The sequence below is a fragment of the Oncorhynchus kisutch genome, linkage group LG9, assembly GCF_002021735.2.
Source record: "Oncorhynchus kisutch isolate 150728-3 linkage group LG9, Okis_V2, whole genome shotgun sequence".
Classification (NCBI taxonomy): domain Eukaryota; kingdom Metazoa; phylum Chordata; class Actinopteri; order Salmoniformes; family Salmonidae; genus Oncorhynchus; species Oncorhynchus kisutch.
The window spans coordinates 11245293-11263562 of record NC_034182.2 but is presented as its reverse complement, the minus strand read 5'-3'; the positions used below and the strand labels follow the sequence as shown (position 1 = coordinate 11263562).

Sequence of the window (18270 nt, the reverse complement as noted above, 5' to 3'; positions counted from 1 at the left end):
TCTTAATATTTTATTTTTATTGGCCAGTCAGAGATGTGGCTTTTTCTTTGCAAATCTGCCTAGAAGGCCAGCATCCCGGAGTAGCCTCTTCACTGTATACTGTCGAGACTGGTGTTTTGCGGGTACCATTTAATGAAGCTGCCAGTTGAGGACTTGTGAAGTGTCTGTTTCTCAAACTAGACACTTATGTACTTGTCCTCTTGCTCAGTTGTGCACCGGGGCCTCCCACTCCTCTTTCTATTCTGTTCGAGCCAGTTTGTGCTGTACTGTGAAGGAAGTAGTACACAGCGTTGAACGAGATTTTCAGTTTCTTGGCAATTTCTCGCATGGAATAGTCTTCATTTCTCAGAACAAGCATAGCCTGACGAGTTTCAGAAGTAAGTGCTTTGTTTATGGCCATTTTGAGCTTGTAATTGAACCCACAAATGCTGATTCTCCTCTCTATTCAACTAGTCTAAAAGAAGGCCAGTTTTATTGCTTCTTTAATCAGAGCAACAGTTTTCAGCTGTGCTAACATAATTGCCAAAGGGTTTTCTAATGATCAATTACTTTTAAAATCATAAACTTAGATTAGCTAACACAACGTGCCATTGGAACACAAGAGTGATGGATGCTGATAATGGGCCTCTGTAAGCCCATGTAGGCATTCCAATTTAAAAACTAAATCTGCCTTTCCCAGCTACAATAGTCATTTACAACATTAACAATGTCTACACTGTATTTCTGATCAATTTGATGTTATTTTAATGGACAAAAAAATGTGGTTTTCTTTCAAAAACAAGGACAAGTGAACCCAAACTTTAGAACAGCAGTGTGTATGTATGTAGCTACAGTGCCTTCGGAAAGTATTCAGACATTTTCCACATTTTGTTACGTTACAGCCTTATTCTAAAACTGATTAAATACAAATCCTCTGCAATCTACACACAATACTCCATAACGACAAATTGCAAACAGAAATACCTTATTTACATACGTATTCAGACCCTTTGCCATGACTCGAAATTGAGCTCAGGTGCATCCTGTTTCCATTTATCATCGAGAGATGTTTCTACAGCTTGATTGGAATCTACACGTTGTAAATTAAATTGATTGGACATGATTTGGAAAGGCACACACACCTTTTTATATAAGGTCCCACAGTTGACAGTGCATGTCCGAGCAAGAACCAAGCCATGAGGTCGAAGGAATTGTCCGTAGAGCTCCGAGACAGGATTGTGTCGAGCAACAGATCTGGGGAAGGGTACCAAAACATATCTGCAGCATTGAAGGTCCCCAAGAATACAGTGCCCTCCATAATTCTTAAATGGAAGAAGTTTGGAACCACCAAGACTCTTCCTAGAGCTTGCTGCCCGGTCAAACTGAACAATCGGGGGAGAAGGGCCATGGTCAGGGAGGTGACCAAGAACCTCATTCTGACAGAGCTCTAGAGTTCTTCTGTGGAGATGGGAGAACATTCCAGAAGGACAACCATCTCTGCAGCACTTTACCAATCAAGCCTTTATGGTGGCTAGACAGAAGCCACTCCTCAGTAAAAGGCACATGACAGATTTTGCCAAAAGGCATCTAAAGACTCTCAGATCACGAGAAACAAGATTCTCTAGTCTGATGAAACCAAGATTGAACTCTTTGTCCTGAATACCAAGCGTTACATATGGAGGAAACCTGGCACCAAACTGGCACCATCCCTACGGTGCAGCAACGTTCCACATCCAACCTGACAGAGCTTGAGAGGATTTGCAGAGAATGGGAGAAACTCCCCAAATACAGGTGTGCCAAGCTTGTAGCGTCATCCCCAAGAAGACTCTATGCTGTAATCACCGCCATAGGTGATTCAACAAAGTACTAAGTAAATGTGATATTTCTGCTTTTTTTTCTTTGTCATTATGGGGTATTGTGTGTAGATTTATGAGGAAAAAGAACAATTTAATCCATTTTAGAATTGATTTTACATGTGTGTGTGTGTGTGTTGCAGGTGGCTATCCAAACAAAGCCCTGTCACACTGCACACTTCCACCAACACCCACTCATCATTATACATACTGCAATCAGCCATTTGATTTGCACAGGTTCTGCAATTCTCTAGACTATTTTGAGAGTAAATTCCAATTAAGTAATTTAGTCAAGTTCTTCTATACTGGGAACTACAAACGATGTACAAACTTTCCAATACCTGTTTGTAAAGCCAGTTGCTCTTGACCGCCGGGGCATTGGGGTTCCTCTTAATAGAGTTGGACCTCTTGCCAAAGTTGTGGACCTTTTTGTAAGACCTCGAAGGCTGAAATGTAAATGGACAAACTGTCAGTATACTGTATGTAAAAACATGTATATACAGAGCCATGAACAAGTCTTTTCCACCCTTCTGATTTTATTTTATTTTTGATATTTTTGATACTGAATGTTATCAGATCTTCAACCAAAACCTAATATTAGATAAAGGGAAGCATTGTTTACAACAACAAAAAGTATACTTGTTTTATTTAATGAACAAAGTGCAACACCCAATTCCCCTGTATGAAAAAGTAATTGCCCCCTTATACTCAATAACTGGTTGTGCCACCTCAGCTGCAATGCCTGCATGCAAATGCTTCCTGTAATTGTTTATCAGTCTCTCACATCGCTGTGGAGGAATTTTTGTAGAACTTCTTTAACTCAGCAACACTTGTGGGGTTTCAAGCATGAACTGCTTGTTTCAAGTCCAGCCACAACATTTCAATTGGGATTAGGTCATGACTAGGCCATTCCAAAACTTCTAATTTGTTTGTTTTTAGCCATTTTCATGTGGGCTTGATATTGTGTTTTGGATCATTGTCTTGTTGCATGACCCAGCTGCCCTTCAGCTTCAGTTCACAGCATCCCCAAACCATCACACTATCACCGCCATGGTTCTTACTGTGGGAATGCAGTGTTTGGTTTTCGCCAGGCATAATGGGACATCTGTCCATAGAACATTCTTCCAAGAGTCTTCCAGTTGCTTTGTGGCAAACTTGAATCAACTTTTTGGATAAGATGGGTCCTGTTATGACTGGCGAAAACCAAACAATGCATTCCACAGTAAGAACCTCATACCAATGGTCAAGCATGGTGGTGGTAGTGTGATGGTTTGGGGATGTTTTGCTGCCTCAGGACCTGGACAACTTGCCTTAATAGAAGGAACCATGAATTCTGCTCTGTATCTGAGAATTCTACAGGAGAAAGTCAGGCCATCTGTCTGTGAGCTGAACCTGATGCACAGCTGGGTCATGCAGCAAGACAATGATCCAAAACACACAATCAAGTCTACATGAAAATGGTTAAAAAGCAACAAATTTGAAGTGTTGTAATGGCTTAGTCAAATTGCAGACTTAATCCCAATTGCGATGTTGTGGCAGGACTTGAAAACCCACAAATGTCGCGGAGTTAAAGCAGTTCTGCATGCAAGAGTGGGCTAAAGTTCACCCACAGCGATGAGAGACTGATCAACAACTTCAAAAAGCATTTGGTTCGCAGTCATTGCATCTAAAGATGGCACAACCAGTCATTGCATCTAAAGATGGCACAACCAGTCATTGCATCTAAAGATGGCACAACCAGTCATTGCATCTAAAGATGGCACAACCAGTCATTGCATCTAAAGATGGCACAACCAGTCATTGCATCTAAAGATGGCACAACCAGTCATTGCATCTAAAGATGGCACAACCAGTCATTGCATCTAAAGATGGCACAACCAGTCATTGCATCTAAAGATGGCACAACCAGTCATTGCATCTAAAGATGGCACAACCAGTCATTGCATCTAAAGATGGCACAACCAGTCATTGCATCTAAAGATGGCACAACCAGTCATTGCATCTAAAGATGGCACAACCAGTCATTGCATCTAAAGATGGCACAACCAGTCATTGCATCTAAAGATGGCACAACCAGTCATTGCATCTAAAGATGGCACAACCAGTTATTGCATCTAAAGATGGCACAACCAGTTATTGCATCTAAAGATGGCACAACCAGTCATTGCATCTAAAGATGGCACAACCAGTCATTGCATCTAAAGATGGCACAACCAGTTATTGCATCTAAAGATGGCACAACCAGTTATTGCATCTAAAGATGGCACAACCAGTCATTGCATCTAAAGATGGCACAACCAGTCATTGCATCTAAAGATGGCACAACCAGTCATTGAGTGTAAGGGGGCAATTACTTTTTAACTCAGGGGTATCGGTGTTGCATAACTTTGTTAATTAAATAAATAAAATTAGTATACAATTTTTGGTTGTTTGTAAACTCCGGTGCCCTTTGTCTAATATTAGGTTTTAGTTGAAGATCTGATAACATTCAGTATATAAAAGAAATGAAAAAACAGAAAATCAGAAAGGTGGGCAAATACTTGTTCATGGCACTGTATATATACACTGAACAAAAATATAAACGTGTTAGCTGGGGCAAAACTGTGACACCAATCAGGCCCTCGAGGACTGGAGTTGCCCACCCCTGTTTTAGAGTATTCGGCAGTACGTCCAACCGGCCTCACAACTGCAGACCACGTGTAACCACGCCAGCCCAGGACCTCCATATCCAGCTTCTTCACCTGGGATTGTCTGAGACCAGCCACCCAGACGACTGATGAACCTGAAGTATTTCTGTAATAAAGCCCTTTTGTAGGGAAAAACTCACTCTGATTGGCTGGGCCTGGCTCCCAAGTGGGTGGGTCTATGCCCTCCCAGACCCACCCATGGCTGCGCCCCTGCCCAGTCATGTGAAATCTATAGATTAGGGCCTAATGAAATTATTTCAATTGACTTATTTCCTTCTAGGAACTGTAACTCAGTAAAATAGTTGAAATTATTGCGTTTCCATTTTTGTTCAGTATATATACATATATATACACACACACAAACATATTTCTGAAGATGCATAATTAGAGGAGGAGAGTTACAAATTCATTCAAATGATCATCCTCCGTTAGTAAATATAGGTGAAGACCGTTAATCTGCATTTGGCTCTTTGGTGTTAATAAACAAACAAAGTTAAAAAGCAACAGAAGGAAAAGGTACAGTATTCACCTCATTAAACTAGCCCATTCTACAAGACCATCTTTACTGAGAGAGGGAGAGCGAGAGACCGATACAGAGAGAGAGAGAAAGAGAGAGCAAGAGAGAGACTAATTTACAGCATTGCAGAACCTTCTTGAGCATAGTGGTACAATAGCTCGACCCACAATAGAGTTCCACAGTATTTAATAATACCCATAAAACTTAGCAGTCAAACAGGGAAATAGTTTCAATCCAGATCATCACGGTATTTGTAGTGCTTTATGATAGCCGCATTAGCAGCCAATTAGCATTACATTTTGTTTTTGGGGGTGGGGGGGTGGGGGTTAATCCAGGCGAATATATTGCTTAAAGTCACCTTGTCCGAGAGAGATTTACATGGTTATCAAAATGTCACACCAGCCTATAGGAAATACAGCCCTTATTTTAAGTGTTACTAAAATCCCCTATGGGAAAAATGAATGGTGGAAAAATAACTGGAACCATTTCCTTGTTTGACCGCTAGATTTTATTAAGGGTATTATGACACCTCCACTGTAGGGCTCTATGGTAACTCATCAATAATTATGGCTCATTAATAAATACATGCCACCAAGCCACACTTTTAGTCAGTGTAAGCCAAAGTAAAACATAATTCATTCATGAAAGCATGCTTTTCATTTGAATAAAGCGTGCATATTTATACACTAGTCTATTAAGCATTTATAAACTGACATGCTGTACAATAAAATCACTTGGTGACCATTCTAGAATTGAACTATCTGTGACAGGCCTGGGACAATCCAGCACATATTATCTCATGTAGAGTCCCTGTTTTGATACTCTCGGTGGACTAACACAGCTCTCGCAACATTGACAAAATGGAGAAAATGGGAGAGATCACTGACCCCACAAGACTCCCCTTAACATCCCAGAACTGGGACCTCTATCTCCCCTCTCACAGGACCCTATTAGCCAAGTCACTCGACACAGTATATTAATCCCACCCTGTCCTTGTACATGCATCATAGTTGCATGACATCCGTTACAGTGGCGTCTATGTGCTCTTTAGGAACCACCAACAAATCCTCTCAGATATAGGGAGTGGGTCTAGTGGTCTGTTAGGGGTTGGGTGTACAGGCCGACGTGGAGCACTCACCCGTGTGGCGGGGCTGCTGCCAGGGTAGGTGCTGTAGTCTGACCCTCCTGTGAAGTTAGACGCCTCGCTCATGGTGCTCACCGGGCGCTCCTTCTTCACTCTGTCACTCTCCTCTGATGGAGCCTGCTCTGGAGCCTTTGGCCTGGGGGGGGGGGGGAGAAAGAGAGAAAGAGAAAGAGAGAAATGCAGTAGAAAATGAGAAAAGCGACATAAAGACTACACAAATGAGGCTCGGACTCAACTTCAACCTGTGGGATTAATGGGCGGGTTAAGAGGCGGTGCGGTGCAGCTGTGTGTGACACTGATTGCTCTGCGAATGAGCTGCCTGCCGGCCAGTCTGTCTAGCTCTATCGGTTCGCCAGTTTAAACTGCAACCACAATGAGAGCCCGTCTCTGTTAGAGCCAAACCCTGCCGTTAGAGAAAGAGGAGAGAGAGAGAGAGAGCAAGAGGAAGAGAGATGCAAAAAAATAAAAAAGAGAGAGGCAAGGCCCCATAAATCAAACCAGTTACTCACTGTGTCACCTCTGATATATTCCTCCAAGTCAGACCACTTTAAATCGCCTGCCAACCTTGCCTGACAAAACTAAATCGCCCACCAATCCAAATCCAGCAAAGTTCAAGGTCCCCTAGGCTAAACTACCCAGCACCAAAGGCTTTAACGCTTATAACAATGGTAGCAAAAAAATAAGCTAAACTCGCCTATAAATCCTCCTATTTGCAGAGTGGCTACATCTAGAGTTGTATTCAGATCAGTATTGTCTCTGAGCAGTGGCCTATATTCTGTGGTTCCAAGGGGAGTGCTGATGTGACTGTGTGGGTAAATGACAGTATCTGGAGCGTGGAGGGGGGTAGAGAGAATATCTGTATCGGTCTGTCTGGGAGATAATAAAGCTGGGTTTTTAGGTCCCCACCTCACAGGAACAAACACCCTGTACATGAGTGTACACCTCTGATTTCAGCTCTGGTAACAGATAAGGTATGAAGATCCACTTGTCCGTCCTCTCCCCTCCTCTCCTGCCAGCTATCATCCCCTAAAGTATGACAAATATTATCCTACATTTCCGCTAACCCCATTTCCCTCCTCTACTGTAATCGTCACTTCTCCTCTCCAACCCGCCATATAAACAGGTCAGCCTGTTTGTCCGTCACAGAGCCTGTGATGTGATTGGATCATGTGTATGACGCTTGCATGCAGGGACGTTGCAGGACTGGTCAGACAGGGCAGGAGGTTATAACAGGATTGTTATGACAGGTATGTCAATGTGACTTAGACATGTGAAGGTAGGGGCAAGGTTACTTCACAGACACACATCGGTTCAGCTTGGTGTGCAAAAACACAAAGGCCAGGCCCCAAATATGATAGCAATGACTGCTTGTTCACTTACACACAATGACACAGACATTCTTAACAATACACCGAGTGTACAAAACATTAGGAACACCTTCCTAACACTGCACCCCCTTTCGCATTGCCCATTCACGCTCTGAATGGTATACATACACTACACATGTCTAAACTGTCTCAAGGCTTAAAAATCCTTCTTTAACCCGTCTCCTCCCCTGGTCAGTCTATGGTCATGGAAAGAGCAGGCGTTCCTAATGTTTTGTCCACCCAATGTATATCAACATTAAAAACCTATTTATAGTGAATTGCTAGATAGATATATAGACGTTATAATCTTCAAAGTGGATAATTGTCTTCGCAGCCCATTTCACTGGATCAACCTCCATTGTGGCTTTACGTTCCCTAAATGCTTGTCAAATTATGTTGCTGTGGGCTGGTGAACCGCGCGTGACCGTCCAAGCCACACAAATTATCACGAGTTAATTCAAGCATTTGAGAGAGATTGAGGGAATGAGTGATATTAACAGATATTAAATGACACTCCTCTCAGCTGAGGCTGAAAAGTCTCCAACTCCAACGCTTGTCTCCAATCAAGGCTTCCCAGCATTAAATTGTGTGTGTGCGCATTTCAGGCATTTCCAGGTGCAGGGAGGCAGGTCCAGTGAATAGGTCTGTGAATTGCGGGGCAATGGATGACATCAGTCCCGATGACATCATCAATAGAACTGAAGAGTGACTCATGCAAATCGTGCTTAGATCATACAGTCTTTCTATAGGCCATTCACGGTCACTTTTCTCTCTCTCTTTTCTCCCTTTCTATAGATCTTTGTTCCTCTCTCGCCCAAATAATGCTTCTCTTTTTCACCCTCTCTCTCCCGACATCTGTATGGCTCCACCTTCCCCCTCCCACACTCCCTCTGTTGCCGCTGCTGGCAGAAATCCCGAGCAGTAAACTGGTGTATGACCTCTCTGAGAAGTGCTGTCGACCCACACAGCCAGGCTCCTAGATCCTCCCAGATCACACCTCTTCCTCATGATCAATGGCCCCTGTGTGTGTTAGTATGTCAGCAGGGAGGATGAGAGAGGAAGAGGAAGATAAAGGTTACAGAACATGCCTTAGAAGTGAAGCACAATAAGTATTTCTTAAAGCTGCATTGTAGTTGTGACGTGGTTGTGTTGTGAGATACTGGAGCAGTTAGTTACTGTCCGAAAGACCTGGGCTCAAAAAGCATTGGTTTCCTTTCTAATACTAGTTTCTGTCTGGAGAATCAAAATGGACAGAGGTAAATAGTAGACCCCATTGCGAGGAACAATTATATAATTTGATTCAGGCTTGGAGACTGAATGTATTTTACCCGTTGCGATCACACACATACACAAGCTATAGTAGTTTCATGATGGGAGCTAAGCTTCATTTTATCTATTAAATATACTTAGACAAATCGGATGGCACAAATAAACCGTGCATGTCTTAGCATTAGCAATGCAGAGCAGGATTTCAGGCAATCCAACACACGGCAGATGCTGCATACGGTTAGTGGTAGGACTGACTTAATGAGAGAGACGGAGGCAGGACTTCCAAAGAAACAGATGAAGAGGCTAGGTAGAGCAAAGCATCCATCCAGCCCATAGCTACGTATACTATATTACCTGTTTGATACAGGGTCTGTAATAGGGTCTGTAACCGGGTTGGCCGTAACAGGGTTGGCCGTAACAGGGTTGGCCGTAACAGGGTTGGCCGTAACAGGGTTGGCCGTACCAGGATCTGTAACGGGGTGGACAAGCTTTGCAGAAGTCACGCTAGAAAACAAAAAGGGAAGGAAACAAAATTAACTGAATTAAAAGAATAATATCAAACAATCTAACCTGAAAATACCAAACACATGATAAACTAATTATATGTAATCATGACATTTAACAAATAAACAAACATTCACATCAAACTTAAATTAAATTATAATTGTAGTCTTCAGGGATGTGCTTAGGCCACACATTCTGTAAATGCTTTTCATTGAATATCCATTGTGAAGAGAACATTACAATTGCATTAATTTATGCCATTTAGCAGACACTTTTATCCAACGCAACTTAGTCATGCATACACTGTTTTATGTACGGGTGGTCCTGGGAATCGAACCCACTATCCTGGTGTTGCAAGCAACGTGCTCTACCAACTGAACTACAGAGGACCACTGCCTGCTTCCGTTACATAAGCCCATTACCTACCGCTAATTGACTGTCTCCCTCTAGGCTACTGGCAGTTCTGTACTGTAATTAAGGGGATGGGTTTGTTGGGAAGACAGTCCCTTCTTGCCTACTTCCTACTCTCTACCACCAGTCTCTCTCTCCCTGCGCCATATGAAGGCTGCCCCCTGCATAGCCCCTTGCTTTAGGGCTTCTTCCCTTGCTTGCGCACAGCTGGACGCCGGGCAGCATTCAAATATACCATCATAATATGGTAATTTTGCAGATGCTTTTACCCAAAGCCACTTACAGTTAATACATACTGAATGTGGCTCATGAGGTTATCACATCTAGTATTCTGGAGATTTGCACATCAGAAAGCCGACTCCCATCTAGCACCAAATACAGTGGTCCTTACTCATCTCGTCTTGAAGCAAGACAGGGTTCATATCAACAGCTCTGATGGCAACACCATCATCAGTTTAATACCAACCCAAGCTGCCATCTTCCTTTAACATGCAGCTTATGTGCTGTGATATCAATAGCAGTTTCCCTCCAGAGTAAAACTAGCTGATTGCTGTCCAGTCCCTTCCTCCCCTCAAACCTAACTGCAGTTTGGTCTAGCATTGAAATGTGGCAAGGTTAAACATTCTCTGTGAATGAATTCATATACTTCAGAGGGGGAAGATAGGGGAGAAGTAAGGGGGAGGCAAGAAAGGATGATGGACAGGAATGAAGCAAAGAGAAGAAAGAGGGAAGAGAAGAGGGAAGAGCGAGAAAGTGGAGAGTGAAAAGAGGAATGTAGAACAGTGCCTTCAGAAAGTATTCATACCCCTTGACTTATTCCACAATTATTAAATTAGTTTATGATCACCGCTAGAAACCATTTTCAGGTCTTGCCATAGATATTCAAGTAGACTTAGGTAAAAACTAACTCGGCCACTCAGGAACATTCATTGTCTTCTTGGTAAGCAACTCCAGTGTAGATTTGGCCCTGTGTTTTAGGTTATTGTCTTGCTGAAAGGTTCATGTCCCAGTGGCTGGTGGAAAACATTTTGCCTGTGCTTAGCTCAATTCTGTTTCTTTTTTATTCTGAAAAACTCCCTAGTCCTTAACGATAACAAGCATACCCATAACATGATGCAGCCTCCACTATGCTTGGAAATATGGAGAGTGGTACTCAGTAATGTGTTGTATTGGATTTGTCCCAAACATAACAGTTTGTATTCAGGGAAAAAGTTAATTGCTTTGCCACATTTTTTGCAGTATTACTTTAGTGCCTTGTTGTAAACAAGATGCATGTTTTGGAATATTTGTATTCTGTACAGACTTCCTTCTTTCACTCTGTCAATTAGGTTAGTATTGTAAAGTAACTACAATGTTGTTGATCCATCCAGTTTTCTATCACAGCCATTAAAATCTGTTACTGTTTTAAAGTTACCATTGGCCTCATTGTGAAATTACTGAGCGGTTTCCTTCCTCTCTGGCAACTGAATTAGGAAGGAAGCTTGTATCATTGTAGTGAATGGGTGTATTGATACACCATTCAAGTATAATTAATAACTTCACCAGGCTCAAGTGGATATTCAAAGTCTGCTTTTTAAATCTACCAATAGAATCTACCAATAGGTGCCCTTCTTTGCGAGGCATTGGAAAACCTCCCTGGTCTTTGTGGTTGAATCTGCTCGACTGAGGGACCTTACATATAATTGTATGTGTGGGGTACAGAGATGAGGTAGTCATACAAAATCATGTTACACACTATTATAGTGTATGCAACTTATGTGACTTGTTAAGCACATTTTTACTACTTAACTTATTTAGGCTTCCCTTTAAACCAAGGAGTTGAATACTTACTGGCTCAAGACATCTCAGCGTTTCATTTGTAAACATCATTTCACTTTGACATTATGGGTTATTGTGTGTAGGCCACTGACGACAAATCTGAAATGTAATCCATTTTAAATTCAGGCTGTAACACAACAAAATGTAGAAAAGCCAAGGGGTGTGAACAGTTTCTGAAGACACTGTACATGTTGCTTTAATAGATGAGAGCAAGGCCTCTCCTTTAGGCCAAGGGTCATTGCAGAGGTGGAGGACATTTGAAATCTAATTCTGAGTGCTGAATAAGTTATGTTGAGTTGAGTTATTTTTTTTACAGGGACAGTGCACATTAATCAACGTTTCAGTAAAAGTGTCGGGTTTTAGTCAGCCGGCTAATTTTCAACCGCAGTCCCTGGGCAGGTTATTAAAAACAATTACAATATAGACAATCATTGAGCAGTGAGCACACGCAGAGCAACATAGGACAAGCAAGACGTAGCATACAGACAGAGCAACATAGGACAAGCAAGACGTAGCATACAGACAGAGCAACATAGGACAAGCAAGACGTAGCATACAGACAGAGCAACATAGGACAAGCAAGACATAGCATACAGACAGAGCAACATAGGACAAGCAAGACGTAGCATACAGACAGAGCAACATAGGACAAGCAAGACGTAGCATATAGAGAGAGCAACATAGGACAAGCAAGACGTAGCATACAGACAGAGCAACATAGGACAAGCAAGACGTAGCATACAGAGAGAGCAACATAGGACAAGCAAGACGTAGCATACAGACAGAGCAACATAGGACAAGCAAGACGTAGCATATAGAGAGAGCAACATAGGACAAGCAAGACGTAGCATACAGACAGAGCAACATAGGACAAGCAAGACGTAGCAGACAGAGAGCAACATAGGACAAGCAAGACGTAGCATACAGAGAGAGCAACATAGGACAAGCAAGACGTAGCATATAGAGAGAGCAACATAGGACAAGCAAGACGTAGCATACAGAGAGAGCAACATAGGACAAGCAAGACGTAGCATATAGAGAGAGCAACATAGAACAAAAAGCAGCAGAAACAAAGAAGAAACAAGGCCATTAAAAGTGTATATGCAGAAATCGTTCCTCCATTTCCTGGTTGCTAAAACTAATAAGCTAGTATAGTGTAATATATTTTCCATAAACAAAAATATTGTTGTTTCAGTGGTTTGAAGCTGGTGTACAAAACTGAAAGTAAAAGACGAATACAAAACTTAAGAATGAGAAGCACAGAAATAGCGCACATAAAACAAATCTACTGCTTCTTAAACTTTCTTTCAAGTAGAACGATAGCTCTATAACTCACATTTCTATGTGAATTTGGACAGGTCGCCCAAAAAGTGACATATTGCCACTTTAAGACGCTTTAAAGAGGAAGACATCAACGCTGGGGAAAATATAGGAAACTTGAAAATATTACAATAAATATGAAAAATGGTGAAAGGGTACAAACTAACGAGCCAAGAAGTTAACTTTTGTATACTTTGTTTTGTCTGGATATTTAGGCCCACACACAACGCTAAGTGAAATTTCTGCACTATAAAGTGGAGCTCAGTGGTTTGTGCCCGAGGTCTAAAGAGATTAAAGCAGAGGTTTTTCACACTGCAACTAAATCATTACAGGGTCTGGCTGGACCAGGAGCACTGATCCTATTGAGAAAGAGAGAGAGCGGGAGAGAGAAGAAAGTTGGAGAGAGAGGGAGCGTGTGTGTGGGAGGGACAAAAGGGTGAGACGACGCACAGGGAGGAGAGTGAAAGAGGGAGAGAAGAAAGGTGGAGGTGTATGGGTGAGTCGGAGAGGCAGAGGGGGAATGTGGGCGACATGTGGAAAGAGATGGAGAGAGAGGTAGATGGGGAGAGAGAGGATGTGTGGGTTGAAGAAGTGTCAGCCGGTTATCAATGAGGAGTGCTTCCTTCAGAACACCATTAATCCACGTTACACCCGCTATTACGCCTGTAGGGAAGGTGGAGGTGTGTGAGGGAGAGGTGACATCTCAAGTAGATGACTTTTTATCCCCTATTCGCTTCGAAAACTTTTCAGAGATGTACAAAGATGCTTATACTAGAGTTTTGTGAAAGGAGTTTTGACGTGTCAATCACCAGGGAGAACGGTGATAGTGTCGACCAGGATTCGGGGACAGCAGTTCAGTTCGAGGAACGTTCTGCGAACACACTTCTTTCAAAATGCAGTGATGGTCATAAAGCAGAGGATGTTACACTCTATTTTATCCCCTTCTATATACAGTATATGAGTTATTTTATCACCTTTTATTTAATCGCTGCATTAGTCTCTCATATCCACTGTTAATTTACTATTGTTTTTACCATCTTGATTTTACATTTGCATAGAAATGCTGTATGTTATCGCTTCTCACCTTTCTGATATTTTATTGGTTAAGCACCTTGAAATGCATTTGCTGTGAGAAAAGTGCCACATAAATGAAGTTTGATTGATTGATAATACAGTCTTCAGACAGACAGAGAGAGAGAGAGACTGAGTGACAAGACCAGCCAATTAACATTGCTTTGTTGTCCGCTCACGGATAGGCCGACGCTCGCTGGATAATCAGGATGTGAAGCTGCGTTTTTCCACTGGGAGGAACGAACACATCATTTGCTTTCTGTTGTTTCAAGTATTCTGCCGTGTCATTCTCACAACCTACAAGGAGTTGAATAGAAAGTGCGTCTTCATTATGAAAAACCAACACATTCCGGCAGTCAAGACTTAGTCAGCCCAAGAACCCTAATGAAGGTGGTGGTGTCGAGTTGGTGTTTGAGATGAAAGAAACATTTTACACAAGTTCAATTTCCTTGATATGACTGATGTAATAGCCTCTTTCTATTTTCCTTCTCGTGATCGGAGGTGACCTTCTTTCACACAAACCTTTTTGTCTGTCACCAACACACCTCAATCTGTTATATTTGACTTTCTCGCCTCACTTCCAATTAACAGTTAACACACTGAGGAGAATATTTGCATATTCTCCTCAGACACCTCAGTGCGGTGCTAATAAAAAGAGCAGACCTGGGTTCAAATAGTATTTGAAAAAAAAATGTTAAATACTTTAGATGGGCTTGATTGAGCTTGCCTGCCGAAATGGAACCAATGGAATGCTCACAAAAGATCAAACCATTTTCACTTGGCACTCCAGTTAGGCTAAGGCAAAAGCTAAAACATTAGAAAGATTTCAAATGGTATTTGAATCCAGGTGTGAGGAGGAGAATGTGATGGAGGGGATAATTGGGACGGGGTGCAGAGCAGAGTGGAGGGGGGGTTGTCACTCAACGGCACAGCCAGGAAGGAAGGAACAGACTACAAATCTCCATAACAACCTAATGTTCCATCCAGGAAAATAGGATTCAAACGTGGTCATGACTGCATCTGAGACGGACCATATAATTGCCTAATTTCCTTGTTTTTTGAGGTAAAGTGAGGAAATGGCTGCCAAGCTTAAGGAATTTCTCCATCTATCTGTGTGTGTGTGTGTGTGGGTGTGTGTGTGTGTGTGTGTGTGTCTCTGTGTACGTCTGTCTCTGTGTGCACGAGTCACTATCTCTCCCCGTCACACTCCATTCTCCACTATCACTACGGTGGTGGTTGGTGGTCTTACAAAAACAATATTTAGTCAATAAGAAGAAAAAAAAATAGATGAACAACATCTTGTTTCAGTACGACCAAATTGTATATCGTGCAGACTCTGGTTAGCTACCTAAGACTTAGCTACCTGCAGGTCAGTTCATTCCGGAGAGACACCATTCTCTGTCTGTTTGGAAGGCTAGAGTAAACAACTCTGGCTTCTCCACACACGCACGTACATGCCCGCACACACACAGCAAGCTACAAAAGGCAACCGGTATTGACTTTGCTGGAGGACAGCTTGCAGGGGGAGAAGAGAGAGCAGGGTGCGTTGGGTAACACTGTCGGTTCAGGTTGAGAATGTCTGGACAGCTCTGACAGGCCTTTGAGCCTGAACTCAGATCTTCACACACACACACACACACACACACACACACACACACACACACCTCTCTACTCCAACACTCCTCTTCACTGGCTTCTCCTCCCTCCATCCTCTCTCCACCGTGGGTGTTTTGGAACGTGTTTTGTCTGAGAGCCCTTATCAGAACTCGGCAGGAAAGATTGGCGAGGTAGCAACGCTGCCTTCCATTTCCAAATCCTCTCCAAGAGTTCTGCAGCTGTAGCCGCGGCACAGTTGAACCAAACACACTCCCGTTTTCCTTCAGATTAAGTGGAGCCGAAGACAGGGAAGGTGAATGGTGAAGTAGCAAATGCTGCCTTCCATTTCAAAAGTCTCTGGTCTCGCTGAACGACAAGCAGTTAAACCCAAACCAAACTCACATTGCCCTGTGATCTCATAACGTCTATTTAGAAGAAGTCCGACATCAGACTCCTCAACACCTTCAGGAGCACAATGCACTATCTAGTCCATAAAAGCCACTCTTCTCACAGCGTCTCAGTCAATTCACAATGGCATAAAAGCTCAACCTGTGAATATATGCTATTGTGAATACATGCTCAACTACTGAATACATCTCATTTACGTTATCACCACACAACCAATTTAGTACATCATTTAATATGTAATATACTGTGACATGATCTGATAGTAACGTGGGCCCTGAAGCATTACTGGAGGACAAAGCTGTGTGTTTGACAAGTTTCATATGAATGTGATTTGTTTAAAAAAACTCTCATTGTGACATACATCTTGTGCCATAAAGAATGGACACACGATGCAGGGGTGAGACCAACCCGGCATTGTAGGTTAGTGTGTGTGCATGCAAGTCCACTTGAGGGTATGTCATTCCACTGGCATGTATGTTCCAGTCATCCCACTGCTCAGGGTGTGGGAGAGAAGAGACTTACTGTTCGTTGACGACAAAGATGCAGTTGTCTTGTGAAGGAAGACCAGAGACTGGATGCTTACAGGTCACCTTCCGCTCATTGTGACTGAAGAGAGAGAGAAAGAGAGGTGGGGGGAGAGAGGGGGGCAGGGAGAGAAAGGATAAAAAGAGGGGGGAAGAGAGAGAGGGGGGGGGACAGAAAGGATAAAAAGAGGGGGGAAGAGAGAGAGGGGGCAGGGACAGAAAGGATAAAAAGAGGGGGGCAGAGAGAGAGGGGGCAGGGAGATAAATTATAAAGAGAGGGGGGAAGAGAGAGGGCACATTAGACCACCAAAATCATACATTGAGTAAACTTAATTAATAACAGCATTGTTAAACATCTTCCTCCACACAATACTAACCATACGACCCATCATCAAGCATATGCTAAGCCAATACTACCCATATGACCCATTGTCAACCAGCCAATACTAACCATATGACCCATTGTCAACCAGCCAATACTAACCATATGACCCATTGTCAACCAGCCAATACTAACCATATGACCCATTGTCAACCAGCCAATACTAACCATATGACCCATTGTCAACCAGCCAATTGAGGAGCATTAAGATGAGGGTTAGTGTCCCTCTCCACACTACACAATGTCCTGTTGAATAACAATGAACAACAGACACAATGCCTACACACCTTGAGTGTTGAGTGGTGCTAAACTTCAGCATGGCAGCCCATCTGTTTTCTGACCTGGGTCAAACACTCTTCTACACAGCACCATCTAACATAGTTCTTCCACTGATACTATCCTCTCTTCTCTCGCGTGACAAACCGCTATCCAGCCTAGCCGTGGCTCTTCAACACTGCTGCAGAATACAAATGATCTACCCCTCCCAAGAAGCCCCTAACCGCTCCAGTCATATGCCCTAGATCACAAGAGCACAGCTAACAGGCTGTTTCACAGCAAGCGGTGACTTATCTATAAATACAATTACAGCACCACAGCCAGTCAGACAGAGAGACACAGACAGAGAGAGAGAGACCCCTGTAGCCGGCCCTCTGTAAGACACAAGCAGCTTTTCACGCAGAGTGTAGAGAGGCAGGGGAACGCTTAATGCCGATAAAGACGAAAGAGAACAGAGCTCTCTTTTCTGCTCGCACGCAAAGATGAGCACACACACACGGATGCATGCACGCACACACACACACACACTGAGGGTAGGAGGACAGACTGTACAGACAGAAAATAAGGTTGTCTGACGGATTAACCCGAGAGGGTCATGAGACATTGTACACACAGCACAACAGCCCTGTAGGCTTATCTGGACATGGACGGGTATCTGAAAGAGAGAGCGTACTGTATGTTTATCAATTGATTCTGTCTGGGAGGTAGCAGCGCGGGCTCGGACACACACACACACACACACACACACACACACACATTGTATGACATCCCTGCAGGCGTACCAAGTGTCTCAGCTGGGCTGTGGTAAGCTAGGCTTGTGGCTGAAACACCTGGTTTCATTTGTCACTTGCGAAAATACCACTGCAATACCACATTCACACACTGGCATTCTCCACTGCTGCAGGGCCTGCTGTAGCTCTTGTACAATACAACACACTTCAGTTAACTCAACACGGGAGCAAGAGGATAATCTGGCCTGCAGGAGTCACAGATGGAACGCTCCTCTCTCTCTACGGATCGGTGTCCTACTAAGGCCATGCCAGGGGTTCTGCTGGGCTAATCTACCCAGTGAAGCAGCAGTGTTCGTGGGCTTGGTCTCTGGACTGTGTCCCTGCTGGAGATGTCCCAGCCCTGCCATCCAGGA

At 43.2% G+C, this 18270-nt stretch overlaps 1 protein-coding gene across 14 annotated transcripts in view; it reads right to left on the bottom strand.

The window, feature by feature from the left end:
- The window catches only part of plekha5 (pleckstrin homology domain containing, family A member 5), a 145135-nt gene that overhangs the window by 36331 nt on the left and 90534 nt on the right, over positions 1-18270 (bottom strand). For 12 of the 14 annotated variants that reach the window (XR_004210997.1, XR_004210998.1, XM_031831874.1 and 9 more), the window contains 4 exons: positions 16467-16550; positions 9171-9320; positions 6175-6316; positions 2174-2278 (listed from right to left, as the gene is read on the bottom strand). Coding sequence is in view for 12 of the 14 variants with exons in the window: in XM_031831874.1 (XP_031687734.1) it covers positions 2174-2278; positions 6175-6316; positions 9171-9320; positions 16467-16550 (481 nt within the window). In the remaining 2 variants the exon portion in view is untranslated. The remainder of the gene's footprint in view (positions 1-2173; positions 2279-6174; positions 6317-9170; positions 9321-16466; positions 16551-18270) is intronic. The other 2 variants (XM_031831867.1, XM_031831875.1) reach the window with 1 other exon arrangement.